This window comes from Solanum lycopersicum, chromosome 1 (genome assembly GCF_036512215.1).
Source record: "Solanum lycopersicum chromosome 1, SLM_r2.1".
NCBI lineage: Eukaryota > Viridiplantae > Streptophyta > Magnoliopsida > Solanales > Solanaceae > Solanum > Solanum lycopersicum.
The window spans coordinates 93,845,227-93,871,433 of record NC_090800.1 but is presented as its reverse complement, the minus strand read 5'-3'; the positions used below and the strand labels follow the sequence as shown (position 1 = coordinate 93,871,433).

The following is a 26,207-nucleotide window of genomic DNA, read 5'->3' as shown; positions in this document are numbered from 1 at the left end:
TTGGACGGGTTCGCAACATTAACAACAACTACAACTTCAACGTCAATTTCTCTTTTAGCAATTTCTAATTCTTTTTTGCTTCAACATCAATTTCTCTTTTAGCAATTTCTAATTCTTTTTTGGATTTTCTCTTTCTCATCCTTTTTTTATGGAGTTTACTTAAAAATTTTGTTAAATTTTATATTTTAACCAATCTAATTTTAGTTTTTATCTTAGCGAAAGAAGATTTTAGAAAAAAAATATAATTCTAAGCTTAAACTGATTATACACACGCGCACTAAATCTTTTGCTTCAACTGTTAGTATACTTGCAATTTTGACATCTATAGTGTAATGAACTGCTAAGCTTCAAACGTTTACATTTGTGTATGCAAAATCATCAAGAAATTTACATGTATATTGTGTTGCTCTTTGATTAACATAAATAGGAAGTGGGTTAATAGATTAGTTGTGAGTGATGAATAGAATATAAACAATATGCTGCCACAAAATTCTCCATTTCCAAAATATTGAAGGTAGGCTTGACTGTGTTTAAAAAAAAAAGGAGTGTCTTAGGTCTTTTAATTTAAGGGGATTTATTTTTAATAATAATAGGTTATAAGTTATTATATTTTTAACAAGAAAAAGTAAACATTTCTTGAAAAATGAAGAATTATTAGAAGAAATTTGACATATTTGAAGTACTATATCTCATGAAAAATAATGTAAAATAATAATATTTATACTATCGGATGAAAACCAGAAGAAATGAATTATATAAAAATTATTAACAATATTAATTTAATGATCCGTTTAAGTTTTGCTTTAGATCACTAATATGCTTGAGCTGCCGTAAGGATTTATGAAAGCCAAGTTCTAAAAAATCTTAGTATATACTAATAAATCCTACGGGTAAAGATTTTATGGTTAGATTTGTAGCATAAACACTGAAAGAAAACAAGGATTAAAGATTTGAAAAAAGGTAACTAAGGGGAATCTTTTCTAGAGGATACAGAAAAAGGTGAACAAAGATAAGAGGAAAAACACTGATCTTTGCACTCTTTAGTGGAAAAAACAAATAGAGCACAAGAATTTTTTGCTAAGTAACCCCAAAAGCAAAACAAGTTAAATGTATTTGTCATCTTTCCTTTTGCTTACTTTTTCATTCAATAGTTGATATTCTTTATGGCTTATAAATAGGATATCACATACTTCCCAAAAAAATATGAACTTAGATTAAATACCTTTTTTTTGTTGTTGTAGTTATTGTGATCTGTTTGCGTATGCATTATTCAACTAGTTGATGGGTTAGGTGATTTTACATCTTTTGAAGTATTATGACATACAAGTTTTAGGAATCGACGTTAGGGGAGCTACAAAAGCAAATGGCAGATGAATTTGCATGCTCTGCTTGGTGAGAAAAATAATCTTTCTTTTCAATTGATGTTTTTTGTTTCATGTATTATTGGTTTCTAATTGACATTATGGTGTAATTTTGCGTTTCCTGTAATATAATACAATTAGATGATTTTGGTTTTCGCGTTAACTATATCTGAATAACACTTTTTAAAGTTAAAATCCACAGGAAAATGTTGTTGGTGATCTTTCTCTTTTCATTAAAATTTTGGGAGCAAACAAACGAATACAAAGAAAGAAAGACATGGGATCATAGTAGATAGAAAATCATTTAGCTCACCTATAAATCCTTCGTATTTAATATTTAGGATTCTTTATAATCTTGTAATAACAACAAAAGTATTGATAATCTCAACATCAAGTTTCATTTAAATATAGTTAAATAGAGCAACAAAAAATTTCAAAACATTAATAAAGAGAAAAATGAAAACAAATGGTGCTTGACTAATAATATCGCCCAATTTTTGGATGAAAATAAAACGAAATGTAGCAGTTTTAAGAGCAACTAAGATTTCGAAATTTTTAACGGACCTCGTTTCTTTTTCAGTCGATGGATGGAATAAAGAGTTTTCAGTTAAATTTATTTTTCTGAAAAAATTGAAATAAAAATTTTTAATTTTTTTTTCTTCTCTCAATGGACGAATATAATTGAGAGTTTTCATTTTTTTTTTCCGAAAGAAATGAAATAAGTAGATTCTAATCGTTTTTCTTCTTTTTCGATCGATTTCTTTTTTCCAAAAAAATGGATATAAAGTCTGCGAATTGTTTTCAAAGGAATGAAATAGTAAATTTTCAGGTACACCGCTAATCGGTAATATGAACAAGTTTGGATTGAATTTGATGAATCAAAATGAATTAAATTAATAAAGTCAAAAATACGTGCTCCCTCTAAAAGTTGCTTAGCCTAGTTAGGTGAGTGTTATCTCCGACTGATGTTAAAATCTGCATCGAGGTCAATATGTCATTTATTTAAATTTATAGTTCATTTTAACATTAAATCACATAATAATAATAAAAAAATGCATTGATTTGATATAATTTTATTGCCGGTTTCCATCCTATATGGTATATTATTTTTCATTTTTTTGTTATTTCCTTTTATTAAGAATTAAGTCTCAAAACTCGCATTAAACAGGTGTCCCATGACAATAAAAGAGAGCGATCACATTCTATCCTTAAATTATCACATACTTTGTGCAACTTCCAACTAGTATTTCCTTCTTGGATAACAGACCTGTAACTTGTGATTTATACAAACACTTCAAATAATTATGCTCCCAAAATCATGCAGCTTTGTGGCCCTCAACTAAGTTGGCCAATTTATTGGATCATTTTAATTAACTAATAACTGAAATATCAGAGAGACAACGTTCCTCATATCTGCAAGAAGCTAAAAAGGCGGCAACGTCGGTGCCCTTACATGTATGTGCTGCACGACCTTAAAAAGTCAAAATTTGAAAGAAGATGATCTTCCTACATATTTACAACTGTTTGTAGCAAAAGAACACCCGCAAAAGAAAAAAATCCTGTCTTCATCATTCGAACAAAGCAAGGTGCCAATGTAAGCTGTGAAACAAAGCAGCCAAAACACAAATGCTCGAGTTAAATCAGCGGGGACTAAATGCATGGCTCAAAAACAAACAAACAAATTGTTCATTTTACAATCTCCATAACAACGCTGCAGTAATGAAACTAGCAATCAGAATAGAGGAAAAGCTGTTGAAAAGGAATATAACTATATGCAGATTCTGATGAATACAAACCTAGGTGGGTGTTAGTTGAGGATGCCGCCATTATTTAGGACCAGGCGCCAATAATTTCCAAGTTGTATACACAAGTCCATTTGTCATGTAACTTATGACAAATCAAATGATCCTTGACCTTCATTGATAGCATAGAGCAACTTTTTGTACATTATATCCTGCAGAGAGATGTGTAAGGATTAACAATATCATTTGACCCTGCCAACTCCCAAGACAAAGATGGAGACAAGACGGACAAGAGTAGGAAAAATTCTACAACTGTAATAGGAAAGCAGATGAGGGGAAAAGTTACACCATACCAACAGCCGACAAATTGGGGAGAAATCATACCTTAGTAGAATAGGGAGGCAGTTTCAGGTAGTTAGCACATGTCATCACACTAGGTAAATCATCGTCTGCAGATTCTGATGGCATATTACCATTTGGTGCTGTATTGCTAGCACTAGATGAATGCTGCTCAGAGGATATGACAGTCAGCCTCTGCAGAGAGAATTAACAGATAGGACTAATATTTTAGCCAACTACAGCATACCTTTCTCACTATTGTCAACTTAGGATTGAGCACGGCCAGACCACCTGGAGGAAGCCGGGGAGCACCAGTCACAAACTGACAGAATGCTCGTTGCTGCTCAGGAGTGAACTCTCCCATGATCTCCAATAACTGATCAGAATCAAATTTGAAAGTGGACATCAGTTTGAAGCCAATATAATAGACAGACGAAGGCTACCTTGACAACATTACTGTCTCAGGCAGTACACTTCTACTAATAGCTGAAGAACAAACTTACATATACGATGGCGGGACTCTTGGCTGTATATCCATGATCAAACTTGATATGATCTACAAGCGTCTCAGCCTGGATAAGCAAAAGAAGTGAAATTCAATAAGAGCCGGACGCATACAAGATCACAGTCTTATACTGGGTTCATGAGAAACGAAACATTACCTTCCATAACTCTTTACGGCCACAAAGCAGGTAGTCCAACTCAGTAGAAGAGAATATTTGCAGAGCTGAAATCTCAAAAACCTGAAAGTTGCGGAGCCTAAAGGTTATTTCACTATCGTAAGATGAAAGATGATATCATGGAAGTATCAGGTAACTGATGAATTGAATAAGTGAAAGTTGCACCAAAATTATCATTTAAATATCATCTCTAGATGCACCTCTAATTAGCTAAAATCCCATGATAGCAACAAACCTGATTGAATCCAGATCTAAATGCTTCCATCTGCCGCCCAATTCCAGTCCTCACAGTGGCATCAACCACCAAAGTAACATATTCTTCCAAGTTACAGAGATCCACCTGCAAGTTCCAATTGAAGTATACAAATCAAACAAAATGATGAAGAGGACAAAAAGATGAAATGGCATCCAAGAAAAGCAGCATACATTCTCATTGCCTGCTTTCAGAACATATTCAGGATAGCCTGGGAGTGTGAAATCTAAACAAAGATCCTCAACTGGGATCCCACGAAAATGCAGATCATTAATGTTCTCTTGGCCCTGGCCTCCAATTGATTCTAGATTTTGTTTACGGCTAACAAGAGCTTGCAACTCTTGCAAAGTCTTCCCTAACTCAGCATCAAAAGAAAGAATATCATACAGATCAAGCTCCTACAATGTTGAAGCAAAGAAATGTTAGCAAAAAAAAAAAAACATAAAATAGAAAGACAAATGCAACAATTAAATCACAGATGGCAATCACATGCAAAACAAAAAAACATAAAGAAGTCCTTACTTGGCCAAGAAGAAGCTTGTAAAATGCAGTTGACAGAGGAAGATCCAATAGCCGCCCATCTTGAAGTGCTTTCGCCATCACACGCCCTAGCAATCTGAAATATTCAATCACCTTCGGGAAGTGGTTGTCATCTGCAGTTTCAACAGTTGATGACCAAGGGCGTGGGAATAATCCAAGAGGTGCTTGGACAAGCTCTTTATCACCCCCACTCAATTTTTCATCCACACCCACTTCCATTGAATGTCCACTTGATGAGGAACTTGTTCTCCACATTCTCAGTCCAACTTTCTGCAGATCCCGACTTAACAGGGTATAGAATTCCAGAGTTGGGCCCAAACCAGTTCCAACTTCACCAAAATATTCGACCTCGAGAACAGCTTTTTGGCTAGAGTACATCTCCATTACCTTTGCAGCAGAATCCAGAATACGATTCCTAGAGACACGGACTTTCTGGCGCTGTAGTCTCCCAACCCTGACTTCTCTCTCATTGGTAGATCCATTTCCATCTGCACCTTGCTGCTGTTGAAGCCGATATAAAGCCCTAGATAATCCAAAGGCCGTTGAATAGAAGTACTGGCGCCGAGTCTCAAATGGAAAAAGAAACGGACAGGACCTTGTCAACTGGGAACACCATGATGGAAGAGACCCACTACAAAGGGCTAGAGCATCCTGTATCTGTCGGGCCAACTTTGGAGTGAGCTTGCTGTTTACAAATTCCTCCGAGGGAATTTTGACACCAGTAGTATTGAGCTCATCTAAACTCAATATTTTGCCTTCAGAAAAATCATCAATAACTGACTGCACATGTAATCGTGGGGCCAGCTGGTTTAATCCCTCTACTACACGTAAAAGAGCCAAAATGTTGTAAGTAGAATTGCTTTTCTCCATATCACAAGGAAGTTCTCCCTGTAATATACTATCTAACAATGATGCTTGATGCAATGAGGGATCAGCGCTGGCACTTGCTGAAGAACTAGCTTTATTAGACTTCGTGGAAGTTGAGCTCCCATCCCCTTTCGTAGACCTCTCTGCTTGGCTGTCAACTCTTTGGTATGTGATAGTATAAATATCACCCCAAAGTCTGCTTCCGTCACTAGACGGAAAGTCAGTGCCACCGTACCTCTCTTCGTCATCCTCGTCAAGGACAAGTTGGCGCTGGATGGCCTGGTAGATAGTTAAGTGTCTATTAAGCTGCTTTCCACCAGCAGAAAATACAAGTCTGGGTGGATCGCTAGTGCTAAATAGAGGGCGACCATGACGATCTCTAGCTCCTCTCAAACCTCTACCGTTCGCAGATGCAAGTCCAGCCATGGCAGCTGCAGCAAATGACATTGCACCCCTTGAACCATAAGAACTCCCACTCCTGAACTCAACAGAATCAGATCCCTGAGCAGAAGCAGCTCTGCTGCTTGAACCACCAGCAGCATTTGTCTGATTATCATTTGGAGTCTGAGTGGCAGGACTATCTTCCGAAGAATCGCCCAATTTGACATCATGAACTTTGTCAGGCATGCAAACAGGAAGAGAATCATCACCCAACACCTAAAGCATCAGCAACAATTTCAGAAAAGCATCTTTAATACAACTGTACAAAATTAAAAGAGCTGCTCAAGTTGATCTGGGGAGATGAGCTGAAAAATGCATATTGAGAATGTAAATCTGCTCTCAACCATGTTGCTCGAACTCAAGCAAAATATTGATGCGCCCCGTGTCAACACATGCATGGACGTTTTGAAGAGCCCAAGCAACACGACTATCTGTTACCTAAGTTAATTAAAAATGCCATAATCTGAAATTTAAAAAACAAGGATCTTGATTCAAGGTTTAAAAAAAGCAAGGAGAAGTTCAATAGCTTACATCATCGTGGTCATCTTCATCATCATCAGATATATCTTCATCCTCAATAACCAAAGCGTCATCAATTTCAACAGGTGACATGTCCAACTCATCATCCTAAACATCACAACAAGCAGTGGGGTGGAAAGTTAATGTTGTCATGCAAACCAGCAACTAATCGGGAGATGAAAAATGGAAGCAAAAAGATTCAGAGGAACATCAAAGTTTTAAATAAGCATTTGTCTGTTTCATTTCAGCAAATGAAACCTAATGGTCAAGAGAGAGCCTTATCAAAAAGATATTCAAAAGAGAGACATAACTAATTCATATTCGTTTAGGTTATAGAAACATGTGACTAGGTCAGAAATTTTATTTTCCCCTACTTTATATTGGGCAAGACCAGACAATTCTGTGCTTTTGTTATTATTCAGTGCAAACATACAATTTTTTATTCCACTTGTATCCTATTTCTCTTTTATGCTATTTCTGAATGACATCCCTTGTATCAAGATTATCTCCTTCATTTTGAAGGATATAATAGAAATTACTCTTCTGCTGTAATATTGATGAAGATGAAGATGCGCCAAATACAAATTTTAATCATATTTTTACTCGTTCATTTGTATTTTTTCTTAACATCTTCTCATTTATTTATTATTACATAACTTACTATTTAAACTGCGGTCTTCAATAAAGAAAGAAGGTATGAAGAAATATACCTCAGAACTAGATTCCCCATTCACAGGTTTAACTTCTGCTTCTTTATCCAATGCTGCTCGTCTTCGAACAGCATTTCTTGTTTGGGGTCCCTTGCCATCTTCTTGAGCAGGCTTCAGAACAGCCTTCCCTTTGCCCTTGGATGAACTTCCATTTTTTTCCTGTGGTGAGTCTTTCTTTGCACCATCATTTATATTAACCGCTGACCTAGATCGTGTACGACGAGATCCCGAAGCGGGAGTAGAGGTCGATGGGCATGAAGCACCAACCCCTGCAGCGGTGGTCCCAGACTCAGAGTTGCCTACTGATGCCAAGGCCTTTTGACCAGACTCAACTCTCTGAACTCGAGGCCACAGAAAGTCTTCAATAGCCGCTAGACTTGCTAAAGGATCGATCAATACAACATTTGAAGAGTAGTCACGAAGGGTCTTGTCTCCTTGAGCTCTGCAAAGGCGTAGCTTGAATGGTTGTGACAAAGCACTTAAACCTGAAGAAAGTCGTGCATTTCCAGTAGATGATCTTGAAGAATGACTCAGCACAACAGGGAACCGCTCCAAGGAAGACAAAGCATTTTGAAGCTTTTGAACCAAAACAGTCATAGGAACCATATTCCCACCTACACTGGAAGGAAGGGCAACTGAAATAAAAGACTTGTATCTTCTGAGTGCTTGTTGTCGAAGCCTAGACAAGTTAGCATCTGAGATTCTTTCCTTTGAAAAATATCCACATGTAAAATAGTTCAGCAAAGCTGCAACCACTCCACTTCCAATGAACTCAAAAGTTGATACACCATCCCCTTTGCTGAGCTCCCCCAGCATGGAAGCTACCAGTTCAGCCAAGGTGTCTTCCTTACTGGCAGAAATATCCCCAAGCCGAGGAACAGAAGCTTTTGATTTTCCTTTAGGTTTAGATATTTGTTCATCAACACCAGTGTTCAACTTCATACAGAGATTCTTCAATCGTAAAAGATCATCTGTAACACCAACCTCAGTAGCCCCAGATTCTGAAGGGAAGTATTTATCTTTGAAAGATTTGGCACCTGCACTGACTGCAATCCGAAGGTTAGAACTGGTCTTTGGTATTTCCATTGAATTTGGTGGTGATCCACTCCCTGGAACTGGACTTTTAGGATCCTCAATGGAATTGGCATCTGCATTTGAATTACTGCCACGACGTCGGTTACGTCTAGAACGAGATGACCCGAGTATACAATCGTTTTCCTTCTCAGCAGAAGATGGCTGGGAAGTAGAAGAACCTAGGGAGGGAGACAATATCAGAGCATCTACGGCATGAACAACACCTTCTCGCACAAACATCTTGGCAAAAATTCCAGGAAGCTTTTCCATTAGTATTTCTGCTACTTGAAGAGCAGGCACCAGCACTTGAGGATCCTTCCAAGCCAATACTCCAGCCAAGAAACTACATAGGAATCATAAATGAAGCACTACCGTCACTACCAAAGAAATATGACGCAAATAAAGATTGCTGCTTGGATAACCATTCCATACCAGATCAATGCCCGAAGAAAAATTGCAAGCTTGTATTGTTTATATTCATACCTTGATATGTTAGTGACGTTATTTAGAGATTGAATCATATTTGCACCGCTGAAATACATAAGCTTTCCAATAGCTGAGAGGCACTTGTGGCGAACTGGACTATTCACACTGGATCCGTATACCTAACGAGTAAAACAACAGGGTTTTGTCTGGTAAATCTCCACCATGGCAGTTGTAAGATGGTCGCAGCAATTTACAATGGATTGTAATAATAATCCTAACCTGGATCAGAACAGGAAGAAGATCCATTCCAAATTGTTGCAGAAGTTCAGGCTGATCATTCAACAATTTTTCTCGAGCTGAAACCTCCTGGGAAGATGGATTCATATCCTCCTGTTTGGTAGAACCACTAGCAGAAGATTTCTTTATAGCAGAACCTTTAATGAGCAAATTAGTGCCGGTTGGAAGAGAGATGGTTCCTTGAGGCAGCGGAGGAAGGAGCTCATTTGCCAGGTTCACGATCTCAAAAATCTAAACAGTGAGTAAATTCATTTAATGTCATTATAAGAGATACAAGCAGCTTTCAGAAGAAATAGTTTGTACAAAACAGAGAGGGCATCATTTCATGGCATTTGCTCAAGGACTAGTGCCCACGAATCCAGATGATTTTGCAACAAGAGTAAATTTAGTAAGTCGAAGATTGCCTTCAAAATTCACAAGAGAATCGAGTCAACTAGCAGAATAACACATTAAAAAATTATAATGCCCAAGATAGGTAAATCCTACCTTTCCCAGGCCTCACTTGCGTGATACTACATATGTTGTTGTAAGGTTCTTCAAAACATACTCTAGAAATGTAAGCTGTTGAATTATTTTTAGATAGTTCTGTCTGCCCATGACGAGCTTAATCACGTAGTCATATTTACACTATTAATGTTCAATTGACATCCGTGCAAACAATTTGAGTCTTCAAATACTAATAAAAAAAATTAACCAGAAACCCATGAAGTGTTCCAAAACTTATATTTGAAGGTTGTTTTACCAATTATTCATAATACTAGATTGACATTCTAGAATACTAAATTTGAATATTCAATATCCACCAAGTTTTGAAGCTAAAAACAATGAATTTCTCAATAACGGTAGTGATCTCCAGTTCTCCAATAGGACACCAAGTAGAGATTTGGACAGTTATAGTTTGAAGTGGCAAAAAGTTATTTCAAGTTGAAGTTGAAAACAAGTATCTGGACTACCAACACATTGTAATGATACTACCTTGTTTTCAGAAGGTAATGAGTCAAATGATTAGTTTAGCCATAATAGTTAAACATGAGGAATGTCGTATTTTTGGACGTGTTATAGGTGACTTTTGATTTAATTTTATTTAATTTGGATGATTAACGTACTATTAGACAAACTTGGTATATGTATATTCAAAGGTGCATAACCCGGATAATCCATGTTCAAGCGGGAAGGGAAGTATCAAGAAGGTCAATTATTGAGGTTGGACCTGCAGAGGGCTTTGCACAGCCGCTCAAAAAAGCAGTCAAGATACTACCTAACACAGCACAGATATGTGATGCAGCCACACACAAAGCGGAAGGAACACGATATCTGCACTATAGTACATACTATTATGCACATGGACAACAGAATTTGTTCTATAATGATATTTAGTCTTCTTTACATTCCCCCAACCCTATAATAAAAAGGGTATGATTGTCCCATAAGCTAAGGTATCTTTAGTTTTGAAGCCGTACACACTTTATTTGCACTTAGCACTTAAAGCCCCACGGACCTTGAGCTTTTTTCCGCTTTTCGCCTTTGATATTAATGCTCCTGATTACAACTCTTCTTTCCTATGATTTATGATAAGAATCCCTTCATGAAGTCATTTTCTTTATTATCAGAGTTTGATGATTGATAAACTAGTTTGAAGTTTAATTTCTTGAATTAATACCTACCTACTGTACAAGTTTGGCAGTTAATCCTTCATGATGAAATCTAAATTTACTCCAGACAGAAAATAAGAGGAACTCTTCTCTTTGAATTGTTTTTGGTGGTGGTTCTCCATAACCTGTCTATTCGAGAGAAGAATTGACCGAAGTGTGCTATTGGAGTAGGAGGAGAGAAGCACATTGTTATCTATTGAATGCCTAATATGATTCAAGTATTTTAATGACCTGGTTATTTGAAAGACAATCTAGAAATGTTAGTTTTTTAAAAGAATTAAGAATAATAGTGATATGAATTAAACGACTATATTTATGAGAAGTAATGCATAGTTATGACTAAGAATAGGCAATTAGGCATATCAAATTGAAAAATCTAAACCAACGGTCATAAGTCAAGCTGTCAGGTTCTCCACTTCCTTACTTTGGTAATTCTCTTTTCTCTTAGTTCAAGATTTCAGATCACTATAAGTATTTGTTTTGGGACATCAATTTTAATTGATTTCAACTACCAAGAATAAATTACAACACACCCAGTGTAATTCAACAAGTGAGGTCAGGGGAGGGCAGGATGTACCCTTACCTCTACCTTTGCAATGTAGAGAGATTGTTTCCAATATACTGGGGAAAAACCTAACTCAAAAAACAACGTTCTCCAAAAAATAACTTAAATGATAATTATTTTACTCCATGTGGGGACCATGGAGTACTATATTTGATCAAAACAGGTTTTATCTACCAGGCACTTTACTCATTTTGTTACTTCTTTGACATCCAAATGACTTACGAACATGTAGTGCTTGCACTTCAACAAAGAACGAATGTAAAATTGAAATATGGCACACATCTGCCTAGCAAACTGACATATGCTTAGTCAACTATTTTTCAATGCTATAGAAAATCTATACTATAATATGACCTACTAGTTTCAATTGTTTACAAGAAACAATAACAATTGTAGCATGAATTTAAACTAAAACTAGTGATGCACACCTGTTCCGGAGGTTTGCTCAAGGCAGGTGAAATAGACACAGTGGCCACAAGATCAGAACCTGATAGTATATCCTTGAGTATTCCACTTATTCCAAGCAGTAGTAAGGTTTTCGCTCCAAGCGGAGATCCACTAGCACATGTCGAAAGTAGCCTAATTAAACCCTGTAACACTTGTCAAGTCAGAATACATCCATCAAGATCGTAAATAACCAACATATGGAGGATTTTAACGTACTGTGTAGGTTGACGTGCTGAGTGAAGCCTGTCCACCTCCAGAGTTGCTGGTTGAGATGAGGGAGGCAGCTTGGGTAACAAGTCCGTGATTGCAAAGTTCATCAAGCTTTTCAGGGTATGACGCAAACGCTTCAGCAATACGGGTCAAGCAGATAGAAGCATGCTCTAATACCTGTAGACACCAACACCAAAAGATGACACTAAAGAAACAAAGTGTTGTTTGACCAAACTAGGAGGGGCTCGGGAAGAGGGTGTATGGGAAGATAACATGATGATGATTTACCTTTGCATCATGATATTGGAGGAGATTCGTTAAGAGAGGAACAGCTTCCATGACAAAGTCAGACGCATCTGAAGGAAGCTTCTTGCACATATTAGCAGCAGTGGCCAATGCTACTCTCTATGGAAGGATAAACAGTTAGAAATAATTATATAGGTACTATAAGGAGCTGGAAGGTTGCTTGTTTCACTAAAACTGAATTCCATAAAATCAGGATAGAGTTAATCAAAGATTATACAATACCATGATACAGTTTATCATGAAAGGAATTCTTCTACCTGAACACCAGTAGAAAAGAAATCGAGATAAGAAAGCACAGCCATCAGCGCACCGGCCCTCAAACAAGCAGTTGGGTGTTCCTGAGATATCTTCTTTAGAGCTTGCAAAGACTGTTAAACGCAAACATTAGCATCACAGTTAAAAAAAACAATCCTTAACGTGTACATGTTCCACACAAGTTAATTCACTCACCTGTTCAGCCAAGTCCATGTATTCAATTGTAAGCAGGCGAGCTACAAAGCATGAAACAGCTCCATAATGGACAACAGCAGCACAGGAAGAAGGTAGAACGTCAACCAAATGGGTCAGAGCACGGGCCGCAAGAAGCATAATGTCAGGATTGTTCTCGTGATTGAGCAGTCCTACAAGTACCGGTACAAATGAGTCCACAGAAAATGTGGAGAGGGAGTCTTCTGTTCCAATGGATAGCATCTCACACAGCTGAGTTAAAGCTTCAACCTGTTTTCCTTCCTCCCCATCCGCCCTTAAACCAGCTAATATCTTCTTGAGCCGGCCACTTTGGTGGGATGATGATGCCGACCCCACGCCAGAGCTAGGGAGTAAATCATCCAATCCAGCACCCAATTTCCTAAGCAGTCCCTGAAGAGCACTACTTGCTGAATTTAAATTTTGATGCAAAATCCCAACACCGCCCTCACTATCATTGTCATCGTCCTCACCAGGACCACCAGAATCTATGTTCAATCCAAGAATCCGCTCGGCATCCCTATCCCTTTCTTTATCCCTAACTCTAACCTCATGTTCTTTCTCCTTACCTTTATCCAAATTATCCCTATCGGAACCATGACTAGGGTTCTTACCACGGCGGTTTCGGCTAGCTGACCCAGAAGATTCATTGGTGGAGTCCATGGGTGTAGAAGATGCTAGTGAGTCCTGAGAACGAGTTGTGATGCGGGAACGAGTAGAGATCGATGCAGTTGGGGCAACGGGAGTGGAATTGACGGTGGAAGTAGAAGTAGAAACTTTGGTGACACGGGCTCTCTTAGCGGCGCGAGTGGTTGGCCCAGAGGAAGAAGAAGAAGGCGCTGATGAGGTGGCCTCCGCCCGCTTCCGGCTCCGAGTTTCCATACAAAACCCAAAACCCCTTCAGAACCGTGAATCAGCTCGCCGATGTATCCGAAATCATAATCATATATGAGAAACCCTAATTCATAAAAAAATTAAAGAATTTTAACCAAAAGAAAGGATCTTTATTGATTCAGCTAAATCCACCAATCACAATCGGTTAACAGTCCCAAATCAGAGCAATCAATTTCCAATGAAATGCTTTTAGTAATCAACAAAGCGATATACGGACTTTGAGAGAAGAGGAATATAACCGAGGAAAGGCAAAGATGTAGAGAGAGAGCTAAAAAGAAAACCCTAATTCTATAAATAATTTTGGGTCTGCTGAATTATTTATTTTTTCCGTCCATGAAGAGAGATCGAATAAGATGCTTTTTTTTAAAAAAAAAAAGAGGCTTCGGTTCATTTTTATACTTCCAAAACTTTTGAGTTTGTGCGTCCATTGGTTAGGTATGATTTCATATATTATTGAATTAATTGATTGATTATTTTTAGCGTTGAATTAATTTTTTTTTGTATTAGTATTAATTTGATTTTTATTTAAACTTTAGGGATAATGCACAAATACCCCTCAATCTATGCCCCAAATCTCAGAGACACAGTTATACTATACTAAGGTCATATTACCCCTAAACTTATTTTATAAGTAATTTTCTACCTTTTTAGCCTACGTGGCACTGGTTTGAAAAAAAAAAAGTCAATCATCGTTGGGCTCACAAGATAGTGCCACGTACGTCAAAAGGGGGTAAAAAATTATTAATAAAATAAGTTCAATGGATAATAGGACCTTAGTATAGTATAAGTGTGTGTCTGAGATTTCGGGGCATCATCCCTAAACTTTATTATAATTATCAATATATATGAACTATAATCTTTATTAGATTATTAAGAATTCTAACTTCCAAATATGAAATAAATATATTAAAAGATAAAAACTATGAAAAAATATAAGAGATATTTAATATTTATATCAAAGTAAGTACTTTTCTTGTAAAATAAATTTTTTTAATTATATATATAATGTCGGGTTGGTTGTTTTTAGTTGAAACCAAACCAAAACAAATATGGTCAGATTTTTTTTTCAACATCAAATCAAGACAAACCAAAATAATAGTCGGGTTTTTTCCCGATTTGACTCGATTTTTGGTTCTATTTTCTAAACCATACTTTGTATGAGTGAAATATCAAAATTAAAGAAGCACTCTCGACATATTTCACATATGTAAGTACAAAAGTAGCAAACCCTAACAACAAGGTTTTTATACTCTACATATAGAAAACATAGTCTTAAAGAAAAATGAATTAAAATAAGGAAAGTTTGTTCAGATTGCACAGCTTTATTCTACTGCCAGATGACGGGCCATCAATCAATCGACGGTCTGTAGACTGCCTTCGTCAGTCAGGACTTATAATATTTTTCTCTACTCGAATGGTATCCTCTTTGAATCATAAGACGAACCAACAACACGGTCCGTCGATGTTCCTCCGTAGCTCCATACTTTAAATCTTTCAAATCGGGTACTGGAACCTTCTTTGAACCAAACGATGGTTCACTAGTACGGTCTGTCGATCAATCAACGGAGCTTCGTTGCCTCTCATAGTTTCACACTTTATCGGACTTCCCGATTTTCCTCAACTATCATGAGTTGCTCATCTACGATCACCAACTATGGCCCGTCAATTGTATCCATATTCTGGTTTTGCACTATTTTTCAGTTGTTTTCTTTCCTTGCCACTTGAACATCTTTCCTGCAAAACAGAGCACAAAATTTGTTAAAATCGTTACAAAAAGACTTTAAAGACACAATAAACTTGTTTTTGAAAAATGTTCATGAAAATAGAGACAGCACAAGGTCATAATGTGTTGTCTATTAATGCTTGTGTCAACACATTGATTATTGTGGGTAAGCAATGATACTTTTATTTCTCCCGAGTAGTCGTACCGACTTTCGGTGGACGCGGAGCCAAGGAGTTAATTCAAATCTGAGACCATTATGACTTTTGAGTAAATGTAATTGTTTTACCTGGTGAAAATTTAATGCAAAACACACCTTCATCATGCATAATTGTCTATCTTCAACTAAATTGTGAAACACTATTTTATTTTAATTGAAACAAGTAGGGGGAATATTGGTGTTTATGCATTTTAATATTAAAATTTAAATATTAAGTGCTCATGTTAGTGGGTATAAGTTGACAAAAATGTGGTCATTATTTTGATTTAACTCTTGTAAGTTGTAACAAATATTGTCACGATCTACCACTAATTCCATCTATTATTCTATCTCATTATTCTTTGTAACTTATGTAACTTTCGGGCTATTCATTATCTAATTAACCATCAATTATCTCCTTATTCATTGTAAAAAAACATTTATCACATGTAAATAGTGTGGTCTTATTTTGTATTGAGAAGAAGAGAAATAATGTAAAAAAAATGAAATGTGTTGGAAAATATTGTAGTGTGTAGTGAAGTAAAAGGTCATTTTGGTAGGCCGCATTAGAAGAAATAATTCATGTATTATGTATGATATTATTTAGTACTATGTTTGGTATGAATTGTGGACTGTGTATAATTAATTCATGGATTGATTAGTTATGTCTCCTACATGATATTATAAGATGTATTACTAATACCTTTCATTTGAAGGTATTAATAATACATAGGATATAATACCATGACATAAGTTCATGTAAATACAAAAATATCTCTCAAATCATTTCATTTTTTTTCCTTAGATTTATGTTTTATATTTGTATCAGTAAATTTATTTAAATAAATTAGCTTACAGGTTAGTTAGAGAGAGTTGTGTGTTACTAAATGAAGCCAACACAAATTAATACGATAATTGAAATATGAGTTTGTTTAACATTAACTAATTGTATGTTATAGTTATTTGTGTTTTGAACAATTCATAAATTTGCATACATATTAAATTATAACTTAAATTTTTTGTACAAATGTAAATGGTTTATTCAATTTTACTATTATCTACCATCTTTTCAATTTTAAAAGTTGATAATTTAAAATGAAAATTGACATTTTATAAATGATCAATTTACTAAGATAAAAATTATTTATCCTCAAATAATTTAAGTGAAAAGAAAGTAATAATGACGATAAAATTGTTCTTTCATAGCTATATCCAACAATTATTTACTTATTAATCTAGTTATATAATAATTTAAAAGTCTAGTTAAAAAATCATTTTTTTTTATAAAATCTCAAATCAAACATAAAATGATGTGGGAAATAATGAACCAAATGCTTGATAAAAATAAATCATATATTACTAATTCTTGCATTATTAACCTCAACATTGCTAATTTCTAAATTACTAATCTTTGTACCAAATAATTCTTAAATATAGTGAAAGAGAGAATTGAGATGTAAAAGATATTATAAATTTTCAATTTTATTCACTAATTACATATTCAAAATAACTATTTTTTTTTGTGAGCTTTTCAATTAACTCAAAATTGGTCGAATTGAACTTGGATTGCTATATTTTGAAGGGGATAGTATGTAATCAAATTGACCATAGTAATGAAATTTAGGTGACTTTTAATTAGTGGGGCCCTGCTAGCTTGCAAATAACGTCGGCAAGCCAAACGGTTAATTAAAAAGAAAATGAAAAGTAAAAAACGCGTACCCCTAATATGTATCGCCGTTTCAAGTAGGTTAACGTGTCAGTTAATTTAGACACTATTCCTTTAACCTGGAGCGTCCTTTGCGCTAAAGCTTGTCCGAAATATCTATATGTAAATAGTAGAAAAAGACTTGAAAGGACACGGTTTCATTGACAATTGAATGTGCCAAAAGAAGAACATGCGAGGACACATTCGTCCTTTTCCTTTAAGTCGAATGGTTTGTTCTAATCATAATGGCATTTGGTTAAGATTACGAGAAAAGGTATATCAGATTCACAAATATGATTTTCTTGAGTTGAAGAGTTCAAGGAGAGTAAAGGTACTCTGAGATGGGTTTTGTGAGTACGATTTTGGGTTTTTGTGGATTTGGAGTTGGGGTTTCATGTGGATTGACGATCGGTTACTATCTCTTCATCTATTTCCAACCCTGTGATGTTAAGGTTTTACATTCTTCTGTTCTATTTTTCTGTTTTTGTTTCAATTGCTACCTTCCTCTATGGTCTATGGGTCTATGCTGTATTCATGTGTTTACCGTTACTATTTGCGTTGTGCCGATCGGAAAATGAGGAAAGAGTTACTTGATTTTGTGGAAGGAAAAATTTAAGTTAATTATGTATTCGGATTACAGTTGATTGGAAATGGAATGTGGATAGTATAAACTGCATACAATTTTCCGATGTTGTAGGGACTTGGGCTAGTATAGTTGTCTAAGTCAAACCACAGTTGACCTAATTTACTAGAGGCAACACATTTGCCCTTTTTGAACTTCTGGGTTCAATTGTTTGGTTTAGCGAGAAGAGTACGATGCACCATTGCTACAAAATTGGATATTTCAGTGTAGCCTGGTGTATGAATCATTTGAAGTTTTGAAAATGTTCACTAATTGATGTACTAGATGCAGGGGTCAGTATAGATAAAATCGTTTCTGACTTCTAGGACTTCATTAATAGCAGAAAAAAGATGTTAAGAAGTTCAAGTGGGCAATGTTCTAATAACCCTAATTCGGTGTACTGGAAATTTTCATTTCACAAAGACACATATTTTAGGTTTATAAATCTAGAGTTGTAAAATGGACAATCTTATTTTTTTTTCAATTGGAAATTTAGAAGACAATACACTCACTTTACTTAAACGTTTTTATGGAGGTCAGGCGTTGTCTTTGTAGGAAATAGAGTAGTACAATTTGGAATTAATAGATCACATGGATATGGACGCAGATGTTATAAGCATTTGTCATACAATCATTAACTAGGAATATCAGTGTCTAACTAGAACCATTTGAAAAATTTGTGAGACATCTACAATGGATCTGGTGACACCTGTTTAGTCTAACTATATATCAACTATCAAGCGAGAAAAACATGAACTGACTAAGTATATTTTTACTCTAAAGATTCCGATTTCTCTTCAGAATAATACCTGCATGCTTTACCGGACATCACTAGTTGTGTTTTGTTGGATTGGTCAATGTTTTACTTAAATCTTGTTTATTTGTTAAGTAAAGGTAACTTATTTGCACAATTTGTTTCAATTAGATTCAGTCAAATATCAGGTGAACCTTCCATCCAACAAGTGCTTGCAAAACTATAATAGCCTAGCAATATTTTTTTCCAAAGTTGTGAAGAAAATAGGTGAAACCTAAAAGTTAGCATGTCAAATAAACCGGACTTATTTATGTTTTTCTCGAGACCTTTTTATTAGATGGGTTGGCCAATACTCACTTGGCTGTTTGATTCATCCACTTGATAATATGATATTTTTGGATTAGTTTCTTAACGAGATGTCACGCAATTCAACATGCTATTAAAGCAAGCAAAGTCTTCGGTTCAAATCTAACCACAACCCTTCATAAAAGAAAGATCCCACGTGTTTGACCCATGAAAGAATCAAGCCTTCACATTAGTAGGCCTTGCTAAAGACATAATTAACTAAAATTAACAATTGTACTCTTCAATAGTTCAAACTTTTAGATGTGACAATTACACATTTTAATATTATATTAGAGTAGGCAAAGATCTAAGGGTCATGTTTCACAATTACGTATTTGGATTTTCACCCAGGTAAAAGAGAGTCTGAACGTGAGGGGATGCCTTGAACATATTATTATTAGTTAAGTAAATAGAAGTGTGCCACCTCCATATCTTTAAATTTTTAGATAGAGACATTCACACAATTCAATAAGGAGAACACAAAACTTGACATGGGCCTGTTGAGTGTGACAATGGTTGGTTTATTACCAAATCACACATCTTTCGATCATGTGAAGGTTATACGCTTTCAGAAAAAAAGTTTAATTTCCATTTTTCAAATTTTGTTTCTTTTTTGACAAATAGGAAGTACATATTTCCAAAATATTTTGTAATTTCAGCATTATGTTTGTAGATAATTTGACTTATACTTGATAATACTTATCGATGTTTGTAAATGAAACATCAGTTTCACAGAATCATCAAGCATGTTAAGTTGGGAAATCACTCTGTCAGGTCATTGGTAGAGTAAGACATGAATGAGTAATTTTATACTCCTATCCTTTTTTGATATTCCTCACAAATACTAAAGATCAAAATGAAAGATGAAAAAGTAGCCAAGAGAGTATCTAAGTGAGGAAGTAAACAGATACTATAACAATAGAAAGAAATAGATGAAACATTTTGCGAAGAAAACATTAAATCTTATTTTCATTTTGTTGGAAGTATATTTCATTAAGCTATACTTAATAAAAGTAAGACACTTACCAAAAGGATCTTAGGGGTGGTGCTTTTATTCAATCCTATGAACGTCCTAAACATCCAACTAGCAAGCTAAAAAGGGCAGAAAGATTTTTCTTAGTCGAGTATCACCTTTCTTGGTAAGTAATTTCTTGTGGAATCACGTCTTTACTTTATGCTTTTTGGACTGTCCAATCATGGAAAATGCTACCACATCAAGATGAATGATCCTAACCCGTGGACAGCTATGCTCGAAGTATTTGATACCATTTCATTAGTACTGATACTAATATTATACTATAAAATTTTCACAAATTGCACAATATGAATATTTAAACCGGCGTTGTTAAATTTTAATGTGATGCTTAAAAAATTAATTGTAAATGTCATAACTCACTACCGATGAAATAAATTAAAAAAAGAGGTCACAACTTAGTTGGTTGCTTCTGTCTTATTTAAACACTTTCACTAGTTCTTCAGTGTATTTCATTTTTTTTCCTGTGTCTGTTTACTTACAGCTACTTCTTTTCAGTTGTACCCAATAAGTATTTTGTCCCTTTTTTTGGCTGAACAGCTAATGGATTTCTTGTAATTATCAGGACCCTGTTATTCGTCCATTGGTTGAGCGAGATTCTAAAAGCTTGCAGCAGTTGCTGTCTGAAATTCCTCTCTGGGTCAAATGTCCAGATTATGACCGTGTAAGAATATTGAGGCCTTTAACCTGCATTTAAAGTAGCTCATCAGTGAATATATATTAATTTTCTTCATATTTTCTGAACGTAAGGTGGACTGGCTCAACAAATTTATCGAGTATATGTGGCCTTACCTGGACAAGGTACTTCAATGTCTGAACAGCATTTTGGATTATCTATCTCCTCTATATATTTGTTAAAAGGGAAATAAACTAACTAGTACTCAACTATTTTAAACAGGCAATTTGCAGGACTGCAAAAGATATTGCGGCACCAATTATTGCTGAACAAATACCGAAGTATAAAATTGATTCTGTTGAATTTGAGACACTAACTTTGGGGTCCTTACCCCCTACTTTCCAGGGTTAGTCTTTTTCTACGTTGTGACAAATTTCATTTTCTCTTTTTTTCCTCTTAAATGGTGCTGAGATTAATAAAAAAATAATATGTAGCATAAGTTATGCGTTGCCTAAAAATGACTTAAACTTGTCTTTGGAGAAAATTTTAATTAACTGATTATTCTCTCTCTTTGAGTCTGCCGTGTGTCACTTTTTTGTTGATCCATTTATTTGTTGAAATTCATGCTCATATCTAATATTAAGGGGTTAAGCAGTTGAGTGGGAAGTTACCGTAATTCTGCTTAAATTCATCCGATGCTTCTATTTGGCAGGGATGAAGGTCTATGTTACTGAAGAAAAAGAATTGATCATGGAACCATCAATAAAGTGGGCTGGAAATCCTAATGTTACCGTTGCGGTCAAAGCATTCGGATTGAAAGCAACTGTTCAGGTTTTGCATTTTTCCATATGTTCTACATTTTGATTATATTTTCATCCAACAGAATGCCAACGCAAAGTCAATTTCAAAAAAGAGAATGTCAACAAAAGCCATAATTTAATTGTTTGAGTGGATATTTCAGGTTGTGGACTTGCAGGTTTTTGCAGCTCCACGTATTACTCTGAAGCCTCTGGTTCCAAGCTTTCCATGTTTTGCCAATATCTTTGTGTCCCTCATGGAAAAGGTTGGTTATGCATCTGAGACTTTTTTTTGGGAGTAGATATACGTGTGGGGAGAAAAGAAATAAACAAAGGGCATTTTTTGTGTGGGGAGAAAAGAAATAAACCAAGGGATTTGTATAGCAAAGCTATTATGTCTTGTTTCCTTGTGTGATCATGTGGTTATTTCGTTGGCATGTCCTCCACTCTGATTACTCGAGAACATATTCGATGGTACAATCATCTATGAAACTATCCCCATTTTTCTTGTAAAACAAAAAGTTCTTGTTTTACACCAAGAATGTTGGTAAGGAAGAATGATCTTTCTATATTTTTTCATTCATCTCACTATTATGGATTAATCTCTTATATGTTTTAGTCTGAATAATATTGTTTTAAGAAATTGTTCTCCAAGCTGTTTTCACTCTCCCAATCTTTTCCATCTCAACCTCGCTTTATAGCCTGATCTTGGTAGCTCCCTTGGAATGTTAACAAGGTGAATAATAGTGTGCATAACATAGATGAAAAGCTGCAGTGCAACATGAGGTGGTATTTGTCTTCTCCATATTCCTTTACAATCAGCTCCAACTCCAACTCATTATGTTTGACCCCTCTTCCGTGGACTATCCCCCATTAAAATTGTCTGTGTTGCTTACCAAGTGGAAACTGCTACTTTTCTTTTTCTTTTCTGTCAAACAATCTCTTTGTGTTAACTTCAATTGAACCGATTCAACCCTGATTGACTTTTCCCATGACCTTCTCTATATCATCTTGGCCATGCCATCTTCTCCTATTGATATCTTTGTTGAGAAATTCCTCTGCCTCATCTCTGATTTCACTCCCAATTTCAATCTTCGATTGGCTTTCGGAAGTCCACTATCCACGTGATCCTTCCGACATATACCCACCCACATAGTTGGCCATAATAGCTTCTCAAAAAATAATTTTCCGCACCATGGTTGCCATTTCCCTTGCCACAAAATGTTGCATGCAGCAATGCTTCCTGGAGCGAATTGGTTGCTTAGGTTGAAGTTAGTGTATCAAAATGGCTCCATAATTATGCAGATGCATGAGAGATGATAGCACATGACTACAGCCTTCATTGGTGTCCCTACTGCCAAGACTGGGAGAACGGCATGTTTCTGGGTTGAATGTACAGATGTCATTTGTCAGGGGAATAATCGAGGCATTGATTAGAATTAAGATGATTCTAAATGTGCTGATAGGGCAAGCTGCTCTAGATATCCTGGATATTCCACAGCCTCTTTGGTCTTGCATTAGTATAATATATTTGAGGGCTCACTTCAATTTATTAAGGCACATTCATTTGTTGACATTCATCTTAGTAGAATCTTATTTTTTTGAGAAAGGTAACAGTATATTAATGTCGGCATCAAGGCTGTGCTTAAACAATATTTACAGTTGAAAGGCAAAGATATATGTCCTTGTCCTTCTTACAAGGAGTCTATGATGTCCAGTAAAGATTCTGCATCTTCCGTTTGATTTTCTTTAAGTGAAAAATGAAACGAAAACATCATCTTTGTACATTCTTATTGGTATGCAGCCACATGTTGACTTTGGATTGAAGCTTTTGGGGGCTGATCTTATGTCCATCCCTGGCTTGTACAGGTTTGTCCAGGTACTACAGTTTCTAATGTCCATGATCTTCTATTTCTTTTTGAAACAATTTATGCCTCTCATTTGCTCTATTTTGGAATAAACAACCTGGATCCTTTCTGAGATCTTTCCTGTATTTTACTGAAGAATGTAAGCATATATGTTGCTTAGCTTCTAAGGTTAAGAATAGTAGGAATTTCTTATCAAAACTCTTGAGTGTAGAGATATGAGTTTAATGACACAATGAAACTGCTATAACTGCATGTGCAGGGGATAACACTTCTGTTGTGGCTATGGCCAAGGCATAATATTAATATCGCGGAACTCTTTTTGCAGGAGACTATTAAAGATCAGGTTGCTAACATGTATCTTTGGCCTAAATCTCTAGAAGTGCAGATATTGGATCCATCCAAGTATGTCTTCTGAACTTCTAGATTTTGTTATCATATTCTTCATCCAAGGTTTTGCTACCACTTTCAGTTAGCTGAATAACTTTGTTCTCACTTTCCGAACATGTAGAGCAATGAAAAAACCTGTTGGGGTCCTGCATGTGAAGATTCTGAGGGCTATGAATCTGAAAAAAAAAGATCTACTGGGTGCATCTGATCCTTACGTAAAACTTAAGCTCACTGAGTCAAAACTTCCTTCAAAGAAAACCCCTGTAAGGCATAAGAATTTAAACCCAGAGTGGAATGAGGAATTTAATATGGTTGTTAAAGATCCAGAATCGCAAGCATTGGAGCTCTCTGTTTATGATTGGGAGCAGGTAAACTTTCTAGTTCTGTGATACACATTTCATTTTTTGGTCCCTCTTTGTGCTATCTCAAACTTCACCCCCTTATTTATTCAGATTGGCAAGCATGATAAGATGGGCATGAACGTTATTCCACTGAAAGATTTGACTCCTGATGAAACAAAAACGATGACACTGAGTCTCCTAAAGAACATGGATGCGAATGATTCTCAAAATGATAAGGACCGTGGTCAGATCATGGTGGAATTAACCTACAAACCATTTAAGGAGGATGAGTTGCCAAAAGATTTTGAAGATAATGATGCAGCACATAAGGTTCCAGAAGGAACACCACCAGGGGGAGGCGTCCTTATGATTATTGTCCACGAAGCTCAAGATGTTGAAGGAAAGCACCATACTAATCCATATGTCAAGATTCTTTTCAAAGGAGAGGAGAGAAAAACTAAGGTACAAAGTTGTCTATTTTTTCTAGCCTTCATTGGTCGCTCGTTGGATGGCAATACAAATTGGTTGGATATATGTGACTCTTTTCTCACTCATCTTGAACCTTCCAACCTCAGCACCTCTACCTCACACGTGTTCAGTCTTCTTGCTAGCCTCGGGGTATCCATGTTCTCTAGAATTTACCCCCTGCTTCCCAGAGTACTTGATTACTTGACCACTTCCTAAAGAACTGAAATTGATAACCTTGATGTGATAACCTATCTAAACAGTAATTTACCCTTATGCTTATCAGGTTATGCCACCTAAACAAGAATAACAATGGCATTTTTAAGAGACTTAGTTGATTTAAAGAAACTGATAATTTTCACGTGTTAAAAGCACATTTAAGTGTTTAAGCTAATTTAAGAAATTATTTATGTGTTTGGATAGAAGTGTTGAAATTGATAATATATACTTAGACGTGTTTGGTAAATAAGACATGCAGAAGGACTAGCAATAGAAACTGCTGCAGGTTCATTTACTTAAAAACTTTTTTTTATGTCGGTTTTCTGAGTCTGCAATTTATGTCTAATCTTGCTCAATTTCATTAGACGTGATTTTATCCACCTTGATTACAGCAAGTCAAGAAGAACAGGGATCCAAGATGGGAAGAGGAGTTTACTTTTGTGTTGGAGGAGCCTCCTGTGAATGATAGGGTGCATATGGAAGTTGTCAGCACCTCTACAAGGATTGGCCTATTGCATCCTAAGGTACATACGTTACATTTTCTGTTGTTTCTATGCCTTAAGGCCTAAGGGAGGAATGGTGAGTGGTGCAATTAGTAGTTCTCTGGAAACTTGAGATTACCTTTTCGAATATGATGTTGAAGTGTATTGCAGTCAATAGTAACAACACCACATAATCGGGAATTGAAATGGTGCATCTTATCTAACTTATTTTTCAAGAGGTGAACCACAATTGTCATTTACTGTGTTACTACTCTACAGTCGCGTCTGTAAGGATGAAATCACATGCATTCTTGCTAGATTAGTTCTTTTATGTTTTCTAAGAAGGATGATGGGATGAAAGGGTGTTTCTTTTCACAATCTTGGTCAGTGTTAGAGATTTTGCTTTATCTATTGACTTAAATTATTTATATACACTTCTTAACGCAGGAGACATTGGGTTATGTTGATATAAATCTTTCCGATGTTGTTAGCAACAAAAGGATCAATGAGAAGTACCACCTCATTGATTCAAAGAACGGTCGCCTTCAAGTCGAGCTGCAATGGCGAACCGCATCTTGAGCTAATTGCAACTTCCATGCCTGAACTTGTTTTCTTTTTCTTCTGTTTCTTTTTTTTTTTGTTCTCTTGATTCTTCTTTTCATGATGGATGTTTGAGGAGTGAAGACATAAATATTTCTTTTTTCAGTTCTTAAGCTGGAATAATCTCTGCAATTGTTTGTACATTAGTACATAACAACCTTGTTTGATTAAAATGTTTTTTTTTTGGTTGTTGCTCATCTGTATTTTGTTAGAAGGGCTGTGTCATAGAATCTGTTCCCCTGCGCAGCATGAAATACCGCTTAATC

General features: G+C 35.7%; 2 protein-coding genes across 3 annotated transcripts; one reads left to right on the top strand and one right to left on the bottom strand.

Annotated features, from left to right (window-relative positions):
- Positions 1–2,686: 2,686 nt before the first annotated feature.
- On the bottom strand, positions 2,687–14,210 carry LOC101264868 (E3 ubiquitin-protein ligase UPL3). 2 transcript variants are annotated; one of them, XM_010317077.4, is made up of 18 exons: positions 12,880–14,210; positions 12,687–12,797; positions 12,412–12,528; positions 12,130–12,300; positions 11,895–12,056; positions 9,232–9,480; positions 9,010–9,131; positions 7,453–8,869; positions 6,755–6,850; positions 4,898–6,439; positions 4,549–4,773; positions 4,358–4,462; positions 4,105–4,185; positions 3,946–4,014; positions 3,690–3,818; positions 3,488–3,610; positions 3,158–3,315; positions 2,687–3,072 (listed from the first exon to the last, which is right to left on the bottom strand). In XM_010317077.4, exons 1-17 carry the CDS (start codon positions 13,774–13,776, stop codon positions 3,250–3,252), a joined length of 5,682 nt encoding a protein of 1,893 aa, XP_010315379.1. In that variant the 5' UTR covers positions 13,777–14,210; the 3' UTR covers positions 2,687–3,072; positions 3,158–3,249. The 2 variants fall into 2 exon arrangements, with proteins under 2 accessions (XP_010315379.1, XP_004231037.1); XM_004230989.5 differs by having other exon boundaries at positions 2,687–2,960.
- A 3,421-nt stretch (positions 14,211–17,631) lies between these two features.
- LOC101264564 (synaptotagmin-1) lies at positions 17,632–26,138 on the top strand. Its single transcript, NM_001329409.2, is given in 12 exon segments — positions 17,632–17,864; positions 20,732–20,830; positions 20,917–20,967; positions 21,065–21,188; positions 21,495–21,613; positions 21,744–21,845; positions 23,384–23,458; positions 23,773–23,849; positions 23,956–24,202; positions 24,287–24,637; positions 25,252–25,383; positions 25,789–26,138. Coding segments are annotated over 12 exon segments (1,620 nt in total). The 5' UTR covers positions 17,632–17,753; the 3' UTR covers positions 25,921–26,138.
- The last annotated feature ends 69 nt before the right edge of the window (positions 26,139–26,207 follow it).

What these genes read in the sequence shown, in the direction of transcription:
- LOC101264868 (XM_010317077.4), bottom strand. Translation starts at nt 13,776, where the DNA reads ATGGAAACTCGGAGCCGGAAGCGGGCGGAGGCCACCTCATCAGCGCCT. An exon ending in TGAGCAAACCTCCGGAACAG is followed by an intron (nt 9,481 to 11,894) that starts GTGTGCATCACT and finishes CTCACTGTTTAG; the next exon opens with ATTTTTGAGATCGTGAACCT. An exon ending in TTCTTCCTGTTCTGATCCAG is followed by an intron (nt 9,132 to 9,231) that starts GTTAGGATTATT and finishes TTTACTCGTTAG; the next exon opens with GTATACGGATCCAGTGTGAA.